Raw genomic sequence first — 26,623 nt, 5'->3', positions numbered from 1 at the left:
TCTTTTTTAATGCATATATTCATATACAGATATACTTAAAAAAACATTTATTGTACTATAAACGATATCTTAGATCCTTCTCCCATAAAGTTATGTGTTCTTACATGTAAATAAATAAACTTACTGGTATGTACCAATTTTATGTGTTAGGCTGTTTTTGTGTTACTATAAAGAAATACCTGAGGCTGGATAATTTATAAGTAAAAGAGGTTTAGTTGGATTATGGTTCTGCAAGCGATACAAACATGGCATTAACATCTGCTTGGCTTCTGGTGAGAGCCTCAGGAACCTTACAGCCATGACAGAAGGTGAAGCTGGAACAGGCACATCAGATAGTGAGAGCAGGAGCAAGAGAGAAAGGGGGGCCCCTGGGAATTGCATTTCAACATGCGATTTGGAGGGGACAAATACCTAAACCATATCATTCTTTTCCTAGCCCCCAAAATCTCATGTCCTTCTCACATTGCAAATTACAGTAATTTCTTCCCCATGTCTTAACTCATTCCAGTATCAAGTCCAATGTCCTAAGTGCCATCTGAGACTCATCTGTTTCCACTTATGAGGCTGTAAAATCAAAACAAGTTATTTACTTCCAAGGTACAGAGATGGTGCAGGCATTGGGTAAACATTCCCGTTACCAAAGGGAGAAATCGGCCAAAAGAAAAGAGTAACAGGACCCATGCAAGTCTGAAACACAGTAGGCAGGCACTAAATCTTAAAGCTGTCATGTAATCCTTGACTCCATGTCCCACATCCTGATGTACATCCTGGTGGACTCCCTAGGCCTTGGGCAGCTCCAGCACTCTAACTTTGCAGGATACAACACACGTGGCTGCTGTCATGGGCTGGGGTTGAGTACCTCTGGGTTTTCCAGGCACAAGATGCAAGCTGCTGGTGAGTCTACCATCCTTGGGTCTGAAGGGTTGCAGCCCTCCCCTCCACTATCTCCGCTAGGGAGTATCCAGGTAGGGACTCTGTGTGGGGGTTCCAACCCCACATTTCCTCTATGCACTGCCCTAGTAGAATATCTGTGGGGGCCTTGCCTGTGTGGCAGGCTCCTGCCTGGGCACCAGGCTTTTCCATACATCCTCTGAAATCTAGATAGAGGCCTCCAAGCCTCCTTCATGCTTGTCTCCTGAGCATCTCCAGACATGAGACCATGTATAAACTGCTAGGGCTTATGGCTTGTGCCCTCTGGAGCTGTGACCTGAGCTTTACCTGTGCCCCTTTGAGCCGAGGCTGGAAGTGGAGCAGCTGGATGCAAGTTGTAGCCTGCTGGCATGGCACAGGGCAGTGAGCATTCTTTCCTTTTAGGCCTCAGAGTGTATGATGAGAGGGGCTGCCTTATATATCTCTGAAATACTTTCCAGGCCTTTTCTTCATTGTCTTGGCTGTCAGCTCCTTGGCTCCCTTTTAGTCATGCAAATCTCTCTAGCAAGTGGTTGCCCAATAGCCCACTTAGATTCTTCCCCTTGAAAATGGGCTTTTTCTTTTCTGGCTAGGGCTGCAAATTTTTCAAACTTTTACGTTCTGCTCCCCTCTTAAATATGAATTCCAACTTAAAGCCATTTCTTTGCTCCCGCATCTGAACATATATTGTTAGAAGCAGCCAGACCACTTCTTGAAATACTTTGCTGCTTCAAAATTTCTTCCACCAAACATCTTAAGTCATCCCTCTTAAGTTCAAACTTCCACAGATCCCTAGGGCATAAGCACAATGCAGCCAAGTTATTTGCTAAGGCATAACGAGGGTGACCTTTACCCCAGTTGCCAAAAAGTTCACCTGCCATGTAGTAGATGCTGAAAAATATTGAGTGAATGATACTATAATGAAATGAATAAATAGGTTTCATTATTCCACTCCTTGTGGTAGATATGTATGTAGTTTACAGTAAACAATATCTAATGGAACTTCCTTGTACATGTATCTTTGCATAGTTACCTTGGTTATTTTCTTAAATTTCTAGAACTAAAATCTCTAGGTAAGTACATGTATATTAAAATGTATACTCCAAAATTGTCTTCAGAAAGCTGAAGTTTTACACTCTACTTCTAAAATTTTTACCAATGCTAATTTGTATTAATTCTCTTTAACACTTTAGTCAGTTAAGTAAATTGCTACTTTTAAATATAATTATTGAATTTTTAAAGGTTGCTTTCCTCTTATCTAGCCATCCTCTATAGGTATAATTTTTCTACCTATGATATATCCAAGCAGTTCCTGAATTAATCATTAAAGCAAATTTTGAAAGTTATGTGTCTATAGGTACAGGAAGGAAGGTACTGTCAATTACAGACTCAGCAAATGGTAGAGAGCCCTTACCTTTGTGTGTAAAGTCTGTTCCATTTCCTCTAATTTTTCCTTTTATATTCAGCCTCAACATTTATCTGCTAGCATAGTTTTATTGGCAGCCTTTCTAGTTTTCTTTTGAGATGGAGTCTCACTCTGTTGCCCAGACTGGAGTGCAGTGATGCGATCTCGGCTCACTGCAAGCTCCGCCTCCTGGGTCCATGCCATTCTCCCACCTCAGCCTCCCGAGTAGCTGGGACTACAGGCGCCTGCCACCATGCCTGGCTAATTTTTTGTATTTTTAGTAGAGACGGGGTTTCACCATGTTAGCCGGGATGGTCTCGATCTCCTGACCTCATGATCTGCCTGCCTTGGCCTCCCAAAGTGCTGGGATTACAGGCATGAGCCACTGCGCCCAGCTGCCTTTCTAGTTTTCAACAGTAGTAAATTCTTTGAAGGAAGAATTTCTCAGACTTACATTAAAATTTAAGATTCCTTATATAAATTACTAAATGTACTTCTATGATACTGATAAAAAATGATAATCCAGCTGCTATGTAAGTGACATTTGAGTTCCAAGATTTCAGTAAAAATTTATGAGAATAATTTTAATAGTTTCATGCAAGAATCTTTCACTTCTTTTCAAATGTGAAGTATGATTTTGTATCCTTTTAGCATTTATTAATAGCATCTCACGAAGAAAAACAGCAAATTCAATGTCTCTTATTTTGCACATTCGTGTCTCTTCATCTGTTATGAAGTGAAATTCTATTTGGGGCTAAGATTCTATTTATTTTATGCTTCAGCTATCCAAGCATTGACAGTAGTATTTTAAAAATCACATCATGAATACCAGTAATCAAGTTAAAGTGGATAAATGTGTGATGATTTTATACTTGAATGAAAAGTTTATTTAAAAAGTGGAAGGGTATACATACTGTACATCTTCTCCTAGTGCATTTCTGTAAACTAAGGATGCTTGAATGTTATAATTTTACAGACTTTTAATAAACACATTTCTATATTGCTGTTGAGTAATGTCACAAATTCTAAGCCAAATAACTGTGGAAATCTCTCAAATTATTCTGTTAGTCAATAAGATTGAATGCTTGAATGATTTTGACTTAGAATATGTTGAATCAGTAAGTAGTTAAGCCAGAATTGAATCCAATTCTGCGTGATTTCAAAACCCACCTTCTTTTCACGAACATGCTGTAGGAATGTTACTCATACCCTTTTTTCTTCTGTCCTTAACATTTGTTATCCAAATGTGGTAATTGACTGAATGATTGTAGACATCAGAATTCACTAAATAAAAGGTTATTTTTCAACATCCTTGTTACTCTGAACTTCCTTATCTCTTGGTTTGCTTTCTACCTGTATAAATTGCCAAAACATATGGGCTTTGGAATTCCATAAACATGAGTTGAAATTCTGGCTTTCCATTTGATCTTTTCCTGAATAGTTAAGTTATCTGAACCTCAGAAACTTAAAAGTTTCAGTGATGGTAGCTGTCTAATTTTTCTTGTGAAATAGAATTTACTAATAAGTGTAAAGAACCTAGCACAGTGCCTGGCAAATAAGTCAATTAAAGTCCCTTACTGATGATAGTGCTAGACCATAAGAGTCCTGGTTTCTTTGCTTATACTTGGGGATTTGATGAGTACTTGTTCATACTAAGTACTGATAATCTTTGAATAAGGTAGTACTTTTGCTTTGATCCTTAAATATTTGTACCTTGTTTTCAGGAAATAGGAGCTGTAATGAAACATTATAACCTTCTAACTGAATAAAATACAAATTTTATTTCACTGAGAATTGTGCTGCCATTATGTTATTGTTTAAAGATAATAAACCTTGTTGGGAAATAAAATATTTTTAATATTAGATTTGGGTTAACCAAATTGTTTTCTTTCTTTTCTGTCATTTAGTTCAAGTTATGTGTACAAAGTCATCACATGAAATTTAAATTCCTTTTCTGTGATTATATATATTATGAATTGTTTGATAAGCAGCAATTATACAGAATTGATACGCCGTTGACTTTCAATTTTTTCAAAACTTTGTGTTTTGCTTTTATCTTAGGACTAGACCTTATCTATTTAAAGGAGATCATAAATTTCCTACAAACAAAGAGAACTTACCAGTGGTGATTCTCTATGCTGAAATGGGTACTAGAACATTTAGTGCATTTCACAAAGTATTGTCTGAAAAAGCTCAAAATGAGGAAATTCTGTATGTTCTTCGCCATTATATTCAGGTATGTGTTCAAGGTTACTTTTGGCTGTAGAAAAAAACAATTATTATGATAATTGTCTTACTAGATTTAAATATTAATTTTCGCCAGAATAGTTATCTAACTTTTTTTAACTTAACAAATGTGAATTTCATGTGGGAAAAATATATTGGAATTCTGTCTCTTCTGGGGGTATCATGTCTATAATTCTTTGCCTTATATCTGGCACAAATTTAAAACTTGGATAAAAAACAAAAACAGACTTCAATAATGTGTATAATGCTTGCTAAGAATTTGCAATTAAGAAAGCTGATTTACTCAACATACTGATAATATATACAGTATTAGATCAAAGTGCAAAGCATGGTGTTGGAATACTGTTAATTCTTTCTTTTGAGACCTGACTACTTTTCATTCAGGTATCTGGTATGTGCTGTATTGTTGCCCGTTCCTCTAGCCTGCCATTGCTATATGACACTATCACATTTTTCTGTTTTAATGATTTCATAGCACTTATTACTATATCTCCTCGTTTATTTAACACTTTCAGAGCACATACGTACACACACACAAACACACACACACGTGCATGTGAATATAATGGCCATTAGAGGAAGGACTTTGCTTTGTTACTACTGTCTTCCCAACATGGAGTGCTTTAATTTGCATTTCCCAAATTATTAAGATTATATGCTAATATTTAATCTAATTAAAACCTTACAAATATATTTGTAAATTGCCTGTCCATAGCCTTTGCCTATTTTTGAATTGGATTCTTTTTTTCTCATTGGTTTATAGGTATTTTTAACATATTTTGAATACTAATCTTTTCTTCCATACTTTGCAGCATCTTCTCCTAGTGCATTTCTGGTCTTCTGATATTTTCTTAAAACTTGTTTATGACATCTTTTACAAATATTACTTGTGATATAGTCAGATTTACTCAACTTTACCTTAACGATTTCCTTTATGCTCTTATAAGGACATTCTCTTGTAAGAGTTGAAGTTCTATTTTTTGTTTTGGTTTTTAATCCATCTGGAATTTATTTGAATATACTACTGGGTGGAGATATAATTCTGTTTTTTCCATATGGAAAATTATTGGTCTTCACATACTTCGTTGAACAGTCAAGTCTTTATTCTACTCCATCATATGCTAATTTTTCATATAGACATGTATATGTTTTTAGACTTTCCATTCTGTTGCAGTGATATATATGTCTATTCTACACAAATATAACATCATTTTAATTGCTGTAGCTTTAAAATATATTTTGATATCTGGTAGTATAACTCTGCTTCTTAATTTTTGTTTTTCTAAATATCTTGGCTGTTCTTGCATGATATGTAGCCATGTTAATTTTAGAATTAGTTGGCCAGGTTCCATGAAACATGTTGGGATTTCATACGGGAATGAATTGGACCTTTCTGATGAATTTTGAAGAGACTTTTTCTTCATATATATTGAGCTTTGCCTTCTATGAAGATATTTTTATTTCACAATCTAGTCGGATGTCTTTTTGAAAAGTATCATCTGTGATGTACAATGTTGGGTTTCAACAATCACACAGAGTCATCTGTCAGTCACCTTAGTACCATCCCATTCACATACAGATTCTTGAAGGAACATATGTTTTCAATTCACTTGGATAAATGCCTGGAAGTTCTATTGCTGAGTTGTATGGTAAGTCAATGTTTAACTTCGTAATAAACTATACCAAACTGTCTCTCAAAGTGGCTGTACAATTTTTCGTTCCCCTTAGCCAGGAAAGATAATTTTGCTGCTCTAAATCCTAACCACCATTTGTTAATGTCAGTTTTTTTATTATAGCTGTTCTAGGTACACAGTGGTATTTCACTGTGGTTTTAATTTGCATTTCTCTAATGACTAATGAAGTTGTCTGGCTTTTCATGAGTTTCTTTTTGGTGAACTTTTTTTGTTGAGTTTTCAGAGTTCTTTTTATGTCCTAGATATAAATCGTTTATGAGATACATGATTTACAAACATATTCTACCAGTTTGTGAATTATGTTGTAATTCTCTTAATGTGTTTTGCAGAGGAAGAGTTTTTAATTTTGATTAAGTCCAGTTCATCATGTGTTTATAGATTATATTTTTCATAGTGTATCTAAAAACTCATCACCCATCTCAAGGTCATGCAGATTTTATTCTAGGCATTTTATAGTTTTATGTTTACACGTAGGTTTATGATCCATTTAAGGTTTGTGCAACTTGTGAGATAGATGTTGAGATTTATTTTTCTACATATGGATACCTAGTTGTTTTAACATTTGTTTAAAAGACTATCCTTCTCCATCGAATTTCCTTTATCCACTTGTAAAATATAAATGACTGTATTTGTATGGGTCTATTTCTGGCTTTGCTTTTCTGTGTCATTGATCTATCTGTCTATCCCAACATCAGTACTACACTGCTTGATTACTCTAGCTTTATAGCCTTGAGATCAGGTTGTGTTAGTCCTCCAGCTTCGTTATTCTTCTTCAGAATTGTTTTAGCTAATCTAATTCCTTTGTCTCTTCCTGTGAACTTTAAAATCGGCTTGTCTGTATCTACAAAAAATCTTGCTGGCATTTTTTTTTTTTTTTTTTTTTTTTTGAGACGGAGTCTCGCTCTGTCACCCAGGCGGAGTGCAGTGGCGCAATCTCGGCTCACTGCAAGCTCCGCCTCCCGGGTTCACGCCATTCTCCTGCCTCAGCCTCTCCAAGTAGCTGGGACTACAGGCGCCCGCCACCACGCCCGGCTAATTTTTTTTGTATTTTTAGTAGAGACGGGGTTTCACCGTGGTCTCGATCTCCTGACCTCGTGATCCGCCCATCTCGGCCTCCCAAAGTGCTGGGATTACAAGCGTGAGCCACCGCGCCCGGCCTCTTGCTGGCATTTTGATTGAGATTACATTGAACATATAAGTTAAATTTGTGAGAGAACATCCTAAAAATATTCAGTCTTCCAACTGAAAATTATGTCTCTTGATTTATTTAGACATCCTTTGATTTCTTTCATCAGTGTTTTTCTTCTTTTTCAACCTATATGCCATTTTTTTTTTTAACCTTATTTTAATGATTAAGACTTCTAGTCAATGTTGAATGGGGAGTGGTGAGGGAAGATATCCTTGCCTTTTTCCTGATTTGGGGAGAAAGCATTTGGTCTTCCACTATTAACTATCATATTAGAGGAAGGGTTTATTTTTAATTTTTTAAGTTCTGGTGTACATGTGCAGGATGTGCAGGTTTGTTACATAGGTAAATGTGTGTCATGGTGGTTTGCTGCACCTATCAACCTATCACCTAGGAATTAAGCCCAGCATGCACTGTGTAGTATTTTGTAGTGTACATGTACCACATTTTCTTTATCCATTTTACTATTGATGGGCATTCAGGTTGATTTCCATGTTTTTGCTTTGTGAAAAGTGTTGCAGTGAACATATGCATGCGTGTGTTTTTATGGTAGAGCAATTTATATTCTTCTGGGTATATACCCAGTTATGGAATTGCTGGGTCAAATGGTAGTTCTATTTCAGATTCTTTGAGGATTGCCACACTGCTTTAAATGAACTAGTTTACAGTACCACTGGCAGTGTATGTGCATTCACTGTTTTCTGCAAACTCACCAGAATCTTATTTTTTGACTTTTTAATAGTAGCCATTCTGACTGATACAGGATGGTATCTCATTGTGGTTTTGATCTGCATTTCTCTAATGATTAGTAATATTGAGCATATTTTCATATGCTTTTTGGCCATATCATAGGTCTTCTTTTGAAAAGTGTTCATGTCCTTTGCTCACTTTATTTATTTATTTTAGACAGAGTCTTGCTCTATCGCCAGGCTGGAGTGCAGTGGCGCAATCTCGGCTCACTGCAACCTCCGCCTCCTGGGTTCAAGCAATTCTCCTGCCTCAACCTCCCAAGTAGCTGGGATTACAGGCATCCACCAACATGCCCAGCTAATTTTTGTATTTTTAATGGAGACAGGGTATCAGCATGTTGGCCAGGATGGTCTTGATCTTTTGACCTCGTGATCCACCTGCCTCGGCCTCCCAAAGTGCTGGGATTACAGGCGTGAGCCACTGTGCCCATTCTTTGCTCACTTTTTAATGGGGCTGTTTATTTTTTGCTTGTAAATTTAAGTTGGTTGTAGATTCTGGATATTAGACCTTTGTCAGATACATAGTTTGCAAATATTTTCTCCCATTCTGTAGGTTGCGTGTTTACTCTGTTGATAATTTCTTTTGCTGCGCAGAAGCTCTTTAGTTTAATTAGGTCCCATTCGTCAATTTTTGTTTTTGTTGCAATTGCTTTTGGTGTCTTCGTCATGAAATCTTTGCCAGGGCCCATGTCCAGAATGGTATTTCCTAGGTTATCTTCTGAGGATTTTTATTTATTTATTTATTTTGGAGAAGGAGTCTCACTCTGTCACCCAGGCTGGAGTGCAGTGGCGCGATCTTGGCTCACTGCAAGCTCCGCCTCCCAGGTTCACACCATTCTCCTGCCTCAACCTCTCCGAGTAGCTGGGACTACAGGTGCCCGCCACCACGCCTGGCTAATTTTTTGTATTTTTAGTAGAGACGGGGCTTCACCATGGTCTCGATCTCCTGACCTCGTGATCTGCCCGCCTCAGCCTCTCAAAGTACTGGGATTACAAGCGTGAGCCACCACGGCCGGCCGAGGATTTGTATAATTTTAGGCTTTACATTTAAGGCTTTAATCCATTTTGAGTTGATTTTTTTTATGGCATAATGAAGGAGTCCAGTTTCAGTCTTCTGCATATGGCTAGCCAGTTTTCCCAGCACCATTTATTGAATAGGCAGTTCTTTCCCCATTGCTTGCTTTTGTCAGCTTTGTCAAAAATCAGATGGCTGCAGGTGTGTGACGTTATTTCTGGGCTCTCTATTCTGTTCTATTGCTCTGTATGTCTGTTTTTATGCCAGTACCATGCTGTTTTGGTTACTGTAACCTTCAGCTTTGTTCTTTTTGCTTAGGATTGCCTTGACTGTTCAGGCTCTTTTGTTCCATATGAAATTTAAAATAGCTTTCTCTAATTCTGTGAAGAATGTCATTGGTAGTTTGATAGGAATAGCCTTGAATCTGTAAATTGTTTTGGCAGTGTGGCTATTTCAACAATATTGATTCTTCCAACCTGTGAGCCTGGAATGTTTTTCCATTTGTTTGTGTCATCTCTGATTTCCTTGAGCAGTGTTTTGTATTAATAATTCTCGTTGTAGAGATTCACCTCCCTAGTTAGTTGTGGTCATTAGTATTTTATTTTTGTGGCAGTTGTAAATGGGATTACATTCCTGATTTGGCTGCCAATTTGGATGTTGTTGCTGTATAAAAATGCTAGTGATTTTTGTACATTGATTTTGTATCCTGAAACTTTGCTGAAGTTGTTTATCAGATCAAGGAGCTTTTGTGCAGAGACTATGGGATTGTCTAGATACGGAATCATGTTGTCTGCAAACAGGTATAGTTGACTTTCTCTTTTCCTATTTGGATGCCTTTTATTTCTCTCTTGCCTGGTTGCTCTGGCCAAGACTTTCAGGACTATGTTGAATAGGAGTGGTGATAAAGGGTATGTTTAAGTTCCTTATGTATTCTGATTATTAATCCCTTGTCAGATGGGTATTTGTCAAATATTTTCTCCCATTCTGTGGATTGGCTCTTCACTGTGTTGATTGTTTCCTTTGCTGTGTAGAAGATTTTTAGCTTGATGTTAACTCCACTTGTCTATTTTTAATTGTGTTGCCTGTGCTTTTGAAGTCTCACACAAAAAATTTTTGCCCAGACCAATGTCCTGGAGCATTTCTTCAATATTTTCCTGTAGTCATTTCATAGTTTTGGGTCTTATATTTAAGTCTTCAATCAATTTTGATTTGATATTTGTATATGGTGAGACATAGTGGTCTAGTTAGTTTCATTCTTCTGCATTATGGTTGTTCAGTTTTCATATTGAAAGGACTGCTCTTTCCCCAGTGTATGATCTTGGCATGTTTGTCGAAGATGAGTTGGTTCCAAATGTGTAGATTTACATCTGAGTTCTCTATTCTGTTCCATTGGTGCATTTGTGTGAATATGAATTCTAATCCATGAACATGGAATATCTTTCCATTTTTTGGTGTTCTCTTCGATTCCTTTCATCAGTGTTGTGGTTTTCTTTGTATTAATATAGGTCTTTCACTTTTTTGGTTAAATTAATTCCTAGGTATTTCATATTATTTGTAACTATTGTAACGTTTTCAGAATGTTGTTTGCTATTTGTGTATATAAATAGTACTGAATTTTGTATATTGATTTTATATCTTGTAACTTTACTGAATTCATTTATTGGTTCAAACAGTTTTTTGGTGGAGTCTTTAGGTTTTTCTAATATAAGATCATATTGTTTGCAGACAAGGGTAATTTTACTTCTTCCTTTCCAATTGGATGCCCTTTATTTCTCTTGCCTTATTACTCTGGCTAAGGCTTCTAGTATTATGTTGAATAAAAATAGTGAAAGGGGGCATTCTTGTCTTGTTCCAGATCTTTGAGGGATGGCTTTCAATTATTCCCTGTTTCCATATGATATTAGCTGTGGACTTGTCATATATGGCCTTAATTATTTTGAGGTATGTTCCCTCTATACCTAGTTTGTTGTGGGGGAGGGACTTGTCAGAAAGAGATGTTGAATTTAATCAAATGCCTTTTCAGCACATATTTAGACTGCCATATGGTTTTTGTGTTCTTGGTTCTTTTAATATGGTGTATTACATTTATTGATTTGTGTATATTGAACTATCCTGTATCCCTGGGATGAATCTCAGTTGATCATGGTGCATAATCTTTTTAAGTTGTTGCTGAATTCATTTTGCTAATATGTTGTTGAGGATTTTTACATCTGTGTTTCTTAGTGATGTTGGCATATAGTTTTCTTTTTTTGTTGTGTCCTTGTCTTGTTTTGGTATCAAGGTAATGCTGGCCTCCTAGAATGAATTTGGAGGTGTTCTCTCCTCTTCAAGTTACAGAGCAGAGTTAGAATTTCCAAGACTGGGGACGGCAGTCCTGCCTTTCCTCTTTGTCTTTGTCCTGAGGCATATTTCTCCCTTTAGGCACTCATGATGTTTCCCATGTGTGGTACTATCCCACAGCTCCTGAGTGTTCTGCTCAGTTTCTTGCTGTTGTTTGCTTTTTGGATTTTTTCCTTTCTTTCTCTACTACTTTTTCTTCCTAAATTCAATTTGAATAATTTCTATTGAACTGCCTTGTAGTTAACCAGTTCCTTTTTTTTTTTTCTTGAGGCAGAGTCTCGCTCTGTCCCCCAGGCTTGAATGCAGTGGTGCGATCTCAGCTCACTGCAGCCTCCGCCTCCTGGGTTCAAGCGATTCTCCTGCCTCAGCCCCCAAGTAGCTGGGATTACAGGCACACACCACCATGCCCGGCTAGTTTTTGTATTTTTAGTAGAGACATGGTTTCTCCATATTGGTCAGGCTGGTCTCGAACTCCTGAGCTCAGGCGATCCATCCACCTCAGCCTCCCATAGTGCTGGGATTACAGGGATGAGCCACTGCGCCCGGCCAGCCAATTCTTTCTTTGGCTATATCAAGTTTACTTATGACTCTGTTGAAGGCATTCTTTACTTCTATTACAGTGCTTTTAATTTCTATCATTGCCATTTGGCTCCTTCTTACAGTTTTAATATGTGTGATGAATTTGCCTCTCTCATCATTCATATGTTCTACTTTTTTCATTAGAGCATTTAACATGTTAATCATTATTTTAAATTCCCTCCTGAAAGTTTCAACTTCTTTTTTACATCTGATTTTGAAATTGTTGATTGATTTGTCTCTTCAGACTTTTGTTCCCTTGACTTCTTGGACATCTTGTGATTTTTGTTGTTGTTGAAAGCTCAACATTTTGTGTAGGAGCCTTGACCCTGCCTTTAGTGTAGGCCGTGCCTTTCATGTATGCAGGATTGAGCTGTTCTGGTCAGGAGTTGGGTTGGGTTTCACGTTTGTGGTTCACTTGGCTTTAGGTCTCCCCACTTAGATTTGGATCTTCCCTTTGTACAGCTCCCCAAAGACAATGTGTTTCTTATAGCATTCCCACCTGTATTTCAGTGTTATCTTTACTCAACCCTTGTTAGACTGGCCTTGAGGTGAAGGTGAGGGGGCAGGTAAGGAAGGGGATATTCTCTGATGTTCCAATTAAGTTTCCTTTCTAGGCAGACTGTAAATTTGGGCCTCAAGGTTTCTGATCCTCTCTCAGAATGTTGGGCCTGGCAGGTATTCCTGTCCCTCCTTCAGATTAAGGCTTTCGTCTATTCCATTTCTCCCGTCTTCAGTGGGCTTCCACCAGTACACTATATAGCTGCAATTTTGTTGCCCTTGCCTCTGAAGATTAAGGCTTTGGTTCCATAGGGGAGATAGGTCTGAAGTGGATTTCAGCAGTGATTTTTCTTTCCTCTCTGCCTGTCAGCATTAGAGTAGAAGCTTTCTCAGGACCTTCCCCAGTCTTCCCTGTGCAAGAGGGTTTCAGCCTTGCTATGTCTGGAGCTACCAGGGACCTCACCCTCTCACGTTAACCCATATTTAGCCTTTAGCAAGCTTTATAGATTTCTAGCTAAATATCTTTACCAGCTTCACTAGCATTTGGTGGTATCTGTCCTAGCTATTCAAATGTTCACTTTCCCACAGGTGCCTTTTTCTTCTGTTATCATTCTCATTCCATCTGCTTTATTTTTTCTTCAGAAAATTTTCTAATACAAAAAGCCTAAAAATAATAAACATTTTTGTATATACTACCCAGAACTGACAGCTAACATTTTATCTTTTCAAGTTTATTTTTTAAGTAATAAAACTTTAAAAATAAAGTCAAAGTTTATTTTGTTTTCCATTATCAGTCTCATTCTCTACCTCAACACCAATTGGAGTGTTCTTTTAAATAATAAAGTGCTGTCACTCCTGGAGATCTTTCATTAGGTCTGGCACATTGGTTGGGAATATATAGCATATGATTCTGAGGCTCTCTGATATCTGTCCACTAAAGAAAGAGAAAGATGAGACATTCTAGTTCTGAGAGAGGAGGTCATAATTAGGTGGCTCTTTAATAAGGATGTAATGCTTATAAAATTATTTTTCCTTGTTTTGAAATATACAATAAATTATTAACCATAGTCACTCGATTGTGCTGCTGAACACTAGATGTTATTCTTCCTAACTGTATTTTTATACCCATTAACCATCCCCTCTTAATCCCCACATCCCCACTAGTTTTTCCATCTTCTGGTAACTACCATCATTCTAGTCTCTGTCTCCCTGACTTCAAAAATTGGAATGTTCCTAACACAAAGAAATGATAAAATGTTTGAGGTGATAGATATCCCAAATACCCTGATTTGATCATTTCATTTTGTATGTTTGTATCAAATTATAACATATACCCTATAAATATGTACAACTTTTCTGTATCCATAATAATTAAAAATAAAAAAGCTAAAAAACAAATGTTTTTTTTTTCCTAGAGTTACTTTGATACCATAGCTTTGCTGCTTACATGGGGAATCCAAAATTAAGTTTCTTAGTGCTAATCGAAGCTACCTTATAACTTCTCAAAGCAGTAATATATGATTGTAGAGGATGAAAAACTCTTAAGTTACTACTATTTATGAGGAAACTAGGTATTCTTTGAATTAGAAATTTGTTAGAGGAATCTGTCATCTCTTCCTTCTTTCTTTCCTCCATGCACATTTATTAGATGCTGTGTCTGTGTCTGAACTGCTTTGTAACAAATCTTCTCAAAATTTAGTGGCTTAAGGCAATATTGACTTACTGTTTCTCTTTATTCTGTGGGTTGACAGTTGGGGCACTTTTTCTGCTGGTATTGTTCATGCAGTGGGGGTCATTCAGTACTGGATTAGAGCTTGGGGATTCGAGTTATTCTGACAGACCTGTGTGGCAATTGAGGCTGTTAGCTGGAGTTTCTTGTCTTTTCTACGTGGCCTTTCATCTTCCAAGAGTTAGACTATGATTCTTCACATCATGATGACTTAGGGTCCCAAAAAGAAAAGAATAGAACTTGCAATACCTCTTAAGCGCTATGCCCAGGAACTCATACAGTGATACTTCTGCCACCTTGTGTTAGTCAAAGCAAGTCACAAGGCCAGCCAGATTCAAAAGAATGGAAAAATAGACTCAATTTTCTGGTGAGAAGTAGCAAGGTCACATTGCAAAGGAGTCTGGACATGGGAAGGAGTTATTCATTTGTGACCTTTATAATAATCTTCCACAAATGCCTGTAAGTTGGGCACTGTGCTTAGTACTGGTGATAGAAGATAAGTAGCTTATTTCAGTATCTTAATTTTGTTTTATATATTTGATAATTTTATGATGCAAGTTCACTGTGCACTGGTATCAATCCCGGGGAGGACTGTAAACACCTTGCCAATACTGTGTACCAGTGTCAATCCACTGGCATGAGTCTGGTGAGACAGAACACTCGCACAACAACTTTAGGGAAGCAACTTTATTACTCACAGACAGGCAGCAAGGGACAATAGACACCTAAGGATTCATGGCAAGCTCATCCCCCAAAGCTTAGGATAGCCGCCCAGGATGGATGGAGTCTCACGTGCACGTCGTTCATGTTGCACCACAGCTGAGGAACTCTGAAAGCCTGCTCTGCCCTGGGTTTTATACCTAGGAGCAGCTTGATGAGCTGTGCTAAAGCATCTCAAGACATCCTGTTCTAGGAGCAATGGGAACAGAGCTTGGCTTTACTGGCAATTCCTTCACATTTCTTGCACTTCTAGCACATCATTCTACAGTTATTCTGAGATTTACAAGTGAGAAAGCGAGGAAGAGCTGGGTTGCCAAGATCTTTTGGGGACTTGCCCTACAATAACATCATATAAAATATATTTTTTTCCCTCAGTGTTCTTCACATTCTCAATTTTAATTGTGCATTGTATAATTCTGAGTGAGTTATTGCTATTTAGTAGAAGTGGAAAATCTTATTCTTGAGTGTGTTGGCATATAGATATTTGCATAATCTACATAAAGATTATCTGTAAAGTGAGATAAAGAGAAAGTGTGGGTGTGTGTACATTTTGTAAATGATTACATATTTAAGTCATTAATTTCATAAATATTTGGATGCCTCTGTGCCAGGCATTGGTTCATGTAGCAGTGAATAAGAGAGAAATATTCCTTATTCTCAGAGAACTTCAATTTTAGTGGCAAGAGATGTAAAACAGATTTACGTTAGATGGTGATGAAATTGTTTTCAGAAAAAATAAATATAAACGAAGAGGACAGAGTCATGGGTCTATAGTGTGCACTCAAAACATTTTATATTGTCTAATCATCTTATGCCAATAATTCTCAATTTTTCCCAACTGAGTTTGCTAGAAGGATGGATACATTCCTATCAATAACAGTAGCACCTTAAGACTATGATTCTCTATCAGGTAAGGCAGAGCTGAGAGGCAAATGAGAATAGGAATGGGAGTGGGAGATACAAGTACAGTTTACCCCTAAGCATGTGTGAGTTAGAGATACTGACCCCTCATGTTGTTAAAAAATATACGTATAACTTTGGACTCCACTAAAACTTAAGTACTAATAACCTACTGTTGACTGGATGCCTTACTGATAGCAGAAACAGTCAATTAACACATATTTTTCATGTCACATGATTATTATATTCTGTAATTCTTACAGTAGAGTAAGCTAGATAAGTAATGTTATTAAGAAAGTCATAAGGAAGAGAAAATACATTTTTCATTAAATAGAAGTGGATCATCATAAAGGTCTTTATCCTCACAGTCATGTTGAGTAGGCTGAGGAGGAAATGGAAGAGGAGAGGCTGCACTTGCTGTTTCAGGTGGCAAGGTGGGAGAAAATCTGTAACTATCTATAAAAGTAGGTGTCTATATAATAGCTATTTCTTATAAAAATCTATAAGAAAATCTATAAGTAAACCTGTGCAATGAACCTTGTTGTTGTTAATTGTCTGTCTTTTTTAAATGTTCTCCCAAGTGGTTCTAACATGACCCTGGGGAGCTATGCCCATCTGTTGAGAATCGGTCTCAAGTTATTATTTAGAGTTTCATGCGCGTCCGTGTGAAGAGACCACCAAACAGGCTTTGTGTGAGCAACATGGCTGTTTATTTCACCTGGGTGCAGGTAGGCTGAGTCCGAAAAGAGAGTCAGCGAAGGGAGATAGGGGTGGGGCCGTTTTATAAGATTTGGGCAGGTAAAGGAAAATTATAGTCAAAGGGGGTTTGTTCTCTGGCGGGCAGGAATGGGGTCGCAAGGTGCTCCATGGGGGAGCTTTTTGAGCCAGGAAAAGGACTTTCACAAGGTAATGTCATCACTTAAGGCAAGGACCGGCCATTTACACTTCTTTTGTGGTGGAATGTCATCAGTTAAGGCAGGGCAGGGTGTTTTCATTTCTTTTGTGATTCTTCAGTTACTTCAGGCCATCTGGGCATATACGTGCAAGTCACAGGGGATGCGATGGCTTGGCTTGGGCTCAGAGGCCTGACATAGAGAATGTGACCATTAAGTGTGCTTCTGTAAAATCATATTAACTATCTGGGCATTTAGTAACATCAAATTATAGCCTTATATTTAATGAATGACATCTTTTATGTTCAAAATAACTATAATATAAATCTAGTTAACATGTAATTCTAATAAAAATAGATATATTTATGCTACGTTTTTAACATATGCCTTTTTGTGGGGGAAAAAGAAATAGAAAAACAAAGATTTTTTTTTAACCTGTTGATTTGGTAGTTTGGTTTGCAAATCCAAACTTACAAAACTATAAGATTACAATTCAAATTTTATATCAACACATTTCCAAATGAGGAAAGTAAGTATGAATTTAGGAAACATTGTTATTACTGAGGAGCTAATAACTTTCCAGAACTGATAATGGAAATTGGCTATGTGAAATTGCATTTCTTTTATGAACTATAACAAGATACATGGCCTTATAGTTTGGATTCACTTAGCCACCAACTGATTGGTCTTTTGACTAGATACTCAAAATGTAGTTTTAAATTGAGCTGTTATGAAATTGAAAACTCTAAAAAATTTTCATCTTTATCAGATTACTGTAATTATAAATAACCCAGTTTCTACATGCTATCTTTCATATAATGTGGGCCTGAGAAATTAGCAAATTAAATTTTAGTGTGGGCAGCAATGTTAAGTATTTGTCTGAATATCTGAAGCTAACTTTTACATATTCTTACTTGGAAATAGAACAGGCCAAAGAACAGTCACTCTGGCCATATGCATATCAATAAGGCTTGGTAGAAAGTTTAGGGAGGAAAGAAGAGAATACAAAGAATAACGCACTACTAAAGTTCTCCTTCCCTCCAATCTCTACCTTTTCCTCTATCATGCAAAACTGTCCCTATGCAAACCTGAATTAAGCAAAGACACATGGCATCTTCCAGGGAGTTTGCTGAGCTCTAGGTTAAAGTGGTTTTCTAACCCCTTGAGATATGCCAAATGCTAATGGTTGCAGTACAACCAACAAGAACTTCAGTCTGGAAGCGGGAGCAACTTTAAAACTATTATGTGTGTTCATCCGGGTTTCTTCCTTTTGAATAAAATATGGTGACTTCTCTTGCTTGATGAGGTAATCTCTAGGAGTACATTTAATATTTGCCCTTTATAGAAAGAACAAAATTAAAGGTACTAAAATTCTGATCATAAACATTTCGGACCACTCCGTTTTAGTGAACTGTAGCTCCTTACTGCAAGAACAGATGTTAATTTGTGGCATTTGGTATATTTTAATCATTGAGAAACAAAGAAAACTTTTATCAGGTATTTCACGGCACTAACTTTTTTTGTCTCCTTTGCCACTACTTTCCAGTGTTTGCTTTTGGCAGCACTCTAGTTGTCCTACATCTAGACAACCAGCAAGTGAAGAACATTTTTGGTTTAGCAAATCTTTTGGGGATCCCCAAAAAGGAAAACAGTTTTGTTGAAACTTGTCTGTATTGGATCCTCTGTTAATTAACTCATCATTGAAGAAATAACAGAAAAAGATCAGATATTTTTTATTTTAATTGTAAAAATTAAAAAGTAATTAAAACAGTAGTCATGACAAAGCTTTTACAGAGTAGTCATTAACCAAATTCTAGTTCCTTGATAGGCTAGAGACAATGTAAACAACCCCCAAATTTTTCACAGTGATTAAAAACCTTCAATATTACTAATTTACCCTTATGTCCGAATACATCGTGGTACTGACTTTAAAACAAGATGTTTGACTGTTTTCTCTTTTTATAAAATAAATGTGTTTGCACAGAAACCAAGCTCACGGAAAATGTACTTATCTGGGTATGGTGTGGAGCTAGCAATTAAGAGTACAGAATACAAAGCACTGGATGATACCCAAGTTAAAAGTAAGTTCTCTATCTCAGCACTTGAGTAGAATGAAAAGTTGGAGGTTTTTACATACTTTAGTTTTTTAAAAATTTAATGAGTATAATCCTACATATGTTCAGTTGAGGCTAGAGATGGGGTGGACATATTCTTCATTAAAATTTGGAATTAAATTTTAAGCTGAAAGAAATGTATTTAAGATTATTGGTTATCAAAATTTCTTTAAAAATATGAAATTGTATGTTATTTTGCTTATACCCGATGGGCTCCCAACCATTTCAGCACCATATAACAATTGATAGTATATGTAAGGTACACTGTGGCAACAGATGAGGCTGATTATTGCTAGAGGTGACTGGCATAGGCATCTGGGTCTCGCCCATGTAAGGAAGTTTTGTCTGAAATATTTATTTGTAATGAAATTAGGATGGTAGTTTTTTTTTTTCTTTCCTGGAGCAGGATGACAGAGGCCTATGAATTGTTTAGATGAGGTAGATTCATTAGATTTGTGATCTACTAACCAATATCTATCTGTATTCTATGAACTAAATGTATACTCTAGATGAAGAGACTCTGGAGACTTAAATAAACTGAACAAGTTCTCAGAACACTTACGGAAGTCTTCTATTACCTGGTTCATGTCAAATTTATTTATGCCTGATTCTTGGTTAAGAGTTTTACATTTATTCCCTTATATGCACTCAGATGAGGCTCCTGCTCCAACTTTGTTTTTTCATATAGAGGCCCTGCTTTCATCACAGACTTCTCTCTGGCTCCTCCTACTGAATGTGTTTCAAATAAAGATCTGTATTACTGTAATTTAAATATTTTTGGTTAAAGAGTTACTGAAAAAGTATAGTAAAAATAATACTCTGATTTTATGTATTTCTGTATAGCTTGTGTATAGCTCTACAATGCTTTATAATTTACTCTCTTGTAGTCACGATAGTAATGTAAGGCATTTTTAGCTATTCTTGCGCTTATAGAATTTTCTTTAAAAAGTCAGATGGTCACATATGTATCATCTGTATTATTATGCACTGCATTCTGTCATCAGCCTTTTTTTTTTTTTTTTTTTTTTGAGACGGAGTCTTGCTCTGTCGCCCAGGCTGGAGTGCAGTGGCACAATCTCGTCTCACTGCAAGCTCCGCCTCCCGGGTTCACGCCATTCTCCTGCCTCAGCCTCTCCGAGTAGCTGGGACTACAGGCGTCCGCCACCACGCCTAGCTAAGTTTTTGTATTTTTTTAGTAGAGACGGGGTTTCACTGTGTTAGCCAGGATGGCCTCAATCTCCTGACCTCGTGATCCGCCCGCCTCGGCCTCCCAAAGTGCTGGGATTACAAGCATGAGCCACCGCGCCCGGCCTGTCATCAGCCTTTTACACACACTTGGAATATGTCTTCGCCTGTCAATTCTAGTTGCCACTCCTTAGTGCAGTTCTTTTTTTCTCTCTGTATACATGTGTCAGACCTTTAACTAGCCATCTCTCTGATCTTAGGTCTTCAGTGCCCTCAATCTCACCACCCCTCAAAACAGATTAATCAATCTAATCTCCACAGTACTTTCCAAATGAACTTCTGATATTGAAAATCTGACTTTGTGATTCCACTGGTTAAATCCTTTAGTGGCTCCCTATAACCTCTCTCAAAAATTCAGAACATAGCAAACAAAGCTTTTCATAATCTGATTTCTTACTGCCTTTTTACTGTCCTTCAGCCCTCTCTAATTTGTGTCCTCTTGCCTGAAACACTAAACTACTTATTATTTAGAATAATTTTCTGTTCCCTGGATGCTTTTATGCATGGGCTCCATGGGAAGTCTTTATGACCTCTCCTACATTCATCCCTTAGCATATGCTGTTCCTTCTGCCTACCGCTGTCTTCGCTTCTTTCATTTCCTCTAAAGACTTCATATCTTTTTCTTTTTTTTCCTGAGATGGAATCATTGCTCTGTCACCCAGGCTGGAGTGCAGTGGTGCAATCTCGGCTCACTGCAACCTCCGCCTCCCGGATTGAAGCAATTCTCTTGCCTCAGCCTCCTGAGTAGCTGGGATTACATGTGCCTGCCACCATACCTGGCTAATTTTTGTATTTTTAGTAGAGACGGGGTTTCACCATGTTGGCCAGGCTGGTCTTGAACTGACCTTGTGATTCACCCGCCTCAGCCTCCCAAAGTGCTGGGATTACAGGCTTGAGCCACCACACCCGGCCAGACTTCATATCTTTTAAGACTCAAATATATCAGTCTGTGCCTCTTAGATAGCTGCCTATCTTGCTGCTCTGTTAGAGAATGCTCTTCTCTTTTCTATATCCCATATCTTTCTGTGCCTTCTTTTAGAAAAGCTCATGGTCTGTATCTTTTGTGTCCCTGTTGTTCTTGGTGTCTATCCTGTCATAGACACCTCATAGTAAGCAGTCAATAAATGTTTGCTCAATGAATAAATTAACAAACAAGAGGAAAAGGATGACTAGATCAAAGTACCCAGGGTTGTTTTTACTTATAGTCCTAGAGATTCAGAGTTTCAGAAAAGTAAGAAAGGGTAAGCATAATTGCTGACCTCTGATATACTCTGATAGCCACCCCACACACTGTAAGAGGTCACAGTCTTTATGATCCTAAAGCACCCTTCACATATTCCACCAACCAGTCTGTATAGTATAATTATTTGGTATGTAAGGGAGAAGGGAAATGACTATAAAATATTATATCTTTATTCTTTGAGACCATGAGTTTTGGTGTCTTTCTAAATATTCCTTGATTATCTTTAAAGGTGTTGGAAATATGTAGGAACTTATATTTAAACTTAGGGTTTGGACTTCCTGCCTCACTTAAAAGCTAAACTCAGCATTTGTTACAGGCCTTTGGGTTATTTCTGATTATAAAATAGAACTTGACTATTAACTAATCTATAAAGCACTGTATTATAGTTGCTAAGTATTTAATCAAGCATGTTCAAAAAGACAGCTCACACTTAGAAATGTTAGCCTGTACACATGCATATATATGTATTAATCTGGTCCATGAAGGAAAAACAAGGTAAAACAAATGGAATTTCATTTCATTGTGAGTTCTAATTTTTTTTTTTTTTTTTTAGAGACAGTCTTACTCTGTCACCCAGGCTGGAGTACAGTGGCCTGATCTCAGTCCACTGCAACCTCCACCTCCCAGGCTCAAGCCATTCTCCTGCCTCCCAAGTAGCTGAGACTGCAGGTGCATGCCACAACGCCTGGCTAATTTTTGTATTTTTTTTTTTTTTTTTTGAAACAAAGTCTCGCTCTGTCACCCAGGCTGGAGTGCAGTGGCACAATCTCGGCTCACTGCAAGCTCTGCCTCCCGGGCTCACGCCATTCTCCTGCCTCAGCCTCTCCTAGTAGCTGGGACTACAGGCGCCTGCCACCACGCCTAGCTAAGTTTTTGTATTTTTTTAGTAGAGACGGGGTTTCACTGTGGTCTCGATCTCCTGACCTCGTGATCCACCCGCCTCGGCCTCCCAAAGTGCTGGGATTACAGGCTTGAGCCACCATGCCTGGCCTATAATTATGTTTTAAGCCTCCTTCAAAATGTTCTCTAAGGGGCCCTTGCATAATTTAGAAAAGTATAAGTGATGGGGTGTTTTTGAAGGCCTTTAAGCAAAGAGTATGCATAGTCAGCTTAGTTCTAGTTGACTCCCTAATGTCTGTGTAAGATGTATTTGAATGGACTAAAAGCAAGAAATCTAGTTAGACACTACTGAAATAGTGGTAGAAGGCATATAAATATTTGGAAGGTGAAAAGGAGTCAAAGATAATTCTAGGATTTCTAGCTTGAGCCTGAGTAGAGAGAATATATAAAACATGTAAGCAGGCTTTGGGGCTGAATATGGGACTCAGAAATAATGAGACTAGTGTTGAAAGGTTGATTTAAAGTCATTGTAAGATATCCAGATGGTTAGGTTCAGTGGTGGGGTGAGTATCCTGTCCTTAAGCTAAAGGAGAAACAATCTGCCTCACTATTGAGGTAGGTAATGAAAGAATTTAGTTTTAAATATTTTCTGACTCTTGACAAAGTAATAATACTAAGATGAATTCTTCTGACATGTTTGAAACTAACCACAGTTAGCAACACACATTTTTCTTTTTGTAGGACTGCCGTATCAGATAAAATAATAGTAAGTTAGGATTTTATTTAAGCACAAAGGTGAAACAATGTTGAAAGAGAAAGTGAATGTTTCTGTTTACTGAGTTAAACACAGTGGAGCTTTCTTAAAGGTCTTTTCAGAATTGACTCTTTAAAGCTCTTTTTACTCCTCTTCATTATTCTTTTGACTTTTTGTCATATGTTTCATTTAAGTGTAGAAAAAGCTTTGCGAGAGCGTTTCTCTTCATATATCTCTCTCGAAATTATACTGTAATTTGTGAAAATAAGAGGTATTAAATAATCGTTCATAAAAGTATAAAGCTTATATTTGGAAATAAGTGGTAACTTTACATTTAAAACTTTTTAAAAATGCAGATGTAACAGTATTAACATGTTTGTATACTAATACTTGGCAAGAAGAATTAAGTCAAGTATTTCAATTTCATGGAAATGTCTATAAAGATCTAATACTATGCTAGATTCCTTAATAATATTTTTCCTTCCAGATCTTAGTTTTCAAGCAGCTTCTCAAATAATGTCCACTCCAGTTTATGATGCCATTAAATTAATGAAAGACATTTCACAGAACTTCCCCATAAAAGCCAGGTATGTTAAAGTTTATAGGTTTCATTGTAGCCAGAACTCTTTCTATTAAATGAGTTTTATGAAAATAGCTGATTTCATTTAACATGAAGGTGTCAATTAATTCTAGTATATATAGCTTTTGTGAAATCAGGGCCTTTTCATGATATATATATTTTTTTGATTAGAGCAAAATATTGGCTTGTGCATACATGTGTGTATGCACTATAAGGTAGAACTCTTGTTAGAGGCAAATAGGAAAAAAATTTCCTAAAAAATTTTCTAAAATCATGCATAGTAATCTAAGGAAAAACTTGTTTAAGCAATAAATGATGAAGGAGTGTTTCTTCTTTCCCTTATGGAGGATGATAAAGTATTATTCTAAGTAGGAGATCTATGCCCAAAGTACAGCCAAATCATATTCTTACCCTTTCAGAGTCCAAATGATTGGTAATGTCTTAATTGCATGAATATTGTGTGGAGTACTTTTTTGCCAAGAGGATGTCTAGTTGAACTGCTTCCATGAATACTGATGTTACATTAAACATATATTCCATTTCAGTAGGAAATACATTTGCATAGCTTAAAGAGACCGGTGCATGCAATGCAAGTTACCAGGTATTATGAGAATTTACTATATGACACAACATTGATGCAATTGTATTCTGGTTAGGAATGACAGAGTATAAAATTAGCAACAAGTAAAATATGAGTTAGCTTATACTAAAGAGATAAAATATGTGACAAGTCGCAGTGCATGTGCAACAATGGTGTTTTATTGAGAGGAATTGGAGAGCAGTCTACTAGCTTAGCATACCTTCCTAAGCATAGAATGATTGCTATGCCTCTTATTGTCCCAAACACTATTTTGTACATTTATTCATCGTACAAATTACAGAATCTTCAATATATGTATTCTTTAATTTTGAAAGTAAATAAATAGTACATGGTTGGCTACAAGATACCAAGAATTTTTTGGTGGTACCTTGAAATAGAGGAGTTTGTCTCCTTATTTACAGATTAAGAATGAATATATTGATATCCCTCTTTCAGTCCACTTTAAACAGTTAGGAATTTGAGAAGTCAGCATTTATATAATAAAACATGAAATATATATGGGTGTGTATAAATGTCATATATGTTTAGCCATAATACTTTTAATTAATGGTCATTATAAAAATTATTAGATCAAATACAAATAAAGTAAAATAACTTTAGTCTTGATCAGACAGTTGATTAGCTCTATTGATGTTAAGTCAGTATAACTGTTCAGAGGTTCTGATGCAAAACTCTGCTGTCAATCTGTAATTAAGAAAAAATTATAAAATATGCTAACATTGCTTAATGGCTAAATTGTAGGCTTGAGCATATCTCTAAAACCACTTTGTAGACAATCTGTAAATGTTTGTTGAAATGAAATATTTGCTAAATAAATGAAAAATTTGCCTTATTAAATTTTTAATTGTAATTTCTCACAATGCTGCCAAACTTTAGGAAATAATACATACTTATTGTGGGCTGTTTCAAGGTACACCTTTCTACTTGAGTTTTCCTTAAAGCAGAACTTTGCATTAACAATCTTTTAATTTTTTAATTCTATTTATAAAATTGACAGATATATAGCTAGTCACGTTTAGGAATTATCAAGTTGAATACAGTTCATAGGAACTGTATTTTGGACATTTCTGCTGTCTTTAAATTATAAGTGAATTATAAACTCTTCAAGAGTGAATAGGCTGGGTGCAATGGCTCGCATCTATAATTTCAGCACTTTGGGAGGTGGCGGTAGGAGGGTCACTTGAGGCCAGGAGTTTTAGACCAACCTGGGCAACATAGCAAGACTCCATCTCTAGAAGAAAATTGAAAAATTAGCTGGATATGGTGGTGTGTACCTGTAGTCCTAGCTAATTGAGAGGCTGAGGCGGGAGAATCACTTGAGCCCAGGAATCCGAGGCTACAGTGAGCTGTGATCATGCCACTGCAGTCCTGCTGGGTAGAAGAGTGAGACTCTGTCTCTAAAAAAATGTTTTTAATAAAAAAATGAAAAAATTGAAAGAGTGAGTAAAGCCATGATTTCAGTTTTTTAGAACATGTTTTATTCTGGTAAGTTCCCAGGTTAACTGAAATTCATCATGTACATATATTCATGTACATATACATTAGTAATTTCATACAAAATTTCTCTATTGGACAAAACAGCACAAAACAGCTTTTTTAACGAAGTGTTTTCAAAAAATAAGTCATAGTAAATGATGACAATCCATACTGCATACAGCTAGTACACATGAAATTTTGAGAGCCTCCATTCCACTTGAACCAAATACTTTTGTCAAATGAAAGCTAAATTAGGCCGTATGGAAATGTAGACTTTTCAGTCACGAAGGATTTGGAGTGTTTAGCTTCTTATCCAAAGTATTAGATTACATTGGGTTATATGCATCAGTTCTAAACATTTAAGGAAGGATCAATTATATTAGTATTCATTTTTCCAGATCTCTAACCAGAATTGCTGTAAATCAACATATGAGAGAAGAAATAAAGGAAAACCAAAAGGTTTGTTTGAATTCTTTTTTCAAAACATTTACCCAACTAATATCACTGTTTCTGACTTTGGATCTTCAATATTCATACAAAAAAGGAAATAGTCATTTGTAAGTGTTTTATTAAAACAGTCTGGGTTTTTCTATTTTTATATTGTCAACTATATGAGCATTTAATCAGCCAATCTTTCCTGACGTATCTTCAACTTATTTCACAGTATATTCCAGAATTTCTTCCGACGTAGTATGGTTTTCTTCATAGGATAAAGAATAAAGGCTGTGAGTTAATTACTCTGTTTCTTGTAATTAGTTTTGCTTAAAAGCTTGTGAAGACTGAGTCAGTGTTAGATCACTGGAACGTTAGAATCCTATAGCAGATAGAATACAATTTATCAGTGGTTTGATAAGATTCTGCCAAATGGTTTCTTAAATTATCCATAGACCCCAAATAATTCTAGTT

At 36.6% G+C, this 26,623-nt stretch overlaps 1 protein-coding gene across 1 annotated transcript in view; it reads left to right on the top strand.

Moving 5' to 3' along the window:
- LOC129463712 (UDP-glucose:glycoprotein glucosyltransferase 2-like) overlaps nucleotides 1-26,623 on the top strand; it is a 199,882-nt gene that overhangs the window by 25,348 nt on the left and 147,911 nt on the right. The window contains 4 exon segments of the mRNA XM_063618499.1: nucleotides 4,376-4,550; nucleotides 18,849-18,949; nucleotides 23,381-23,647; nucleotides 26,116-26,176. Of these exon segments, the coding sequence (XP_063474569.1) occupies nucleotides 4,376-4,550; nucleotides 18,849-18,949; nucleotides 23,381-23,647; nucleotides 26,116-26,176 (604 nt within the window).

Source organism: Symphalangus syndactylus, chromosome 15, assembly GCF_028878055.3.
Source record: "Symphalangus syndactylus isolate Jambi chromosome 15, NHGRI_mSymSyn1-v2.1_pri, whole genome shotgun sequence".
Lineage (NCBI taxonomy): Eukaryota > Metazoa > Chordata > Mammalia > Primates > Hylobatidae > Symphalangus > Symphalangus syndactylus.
Note: the sequence above shows the minus strand (reverse complement) of the source record. Positions and strands in the feature narration are given on the sequence as shown.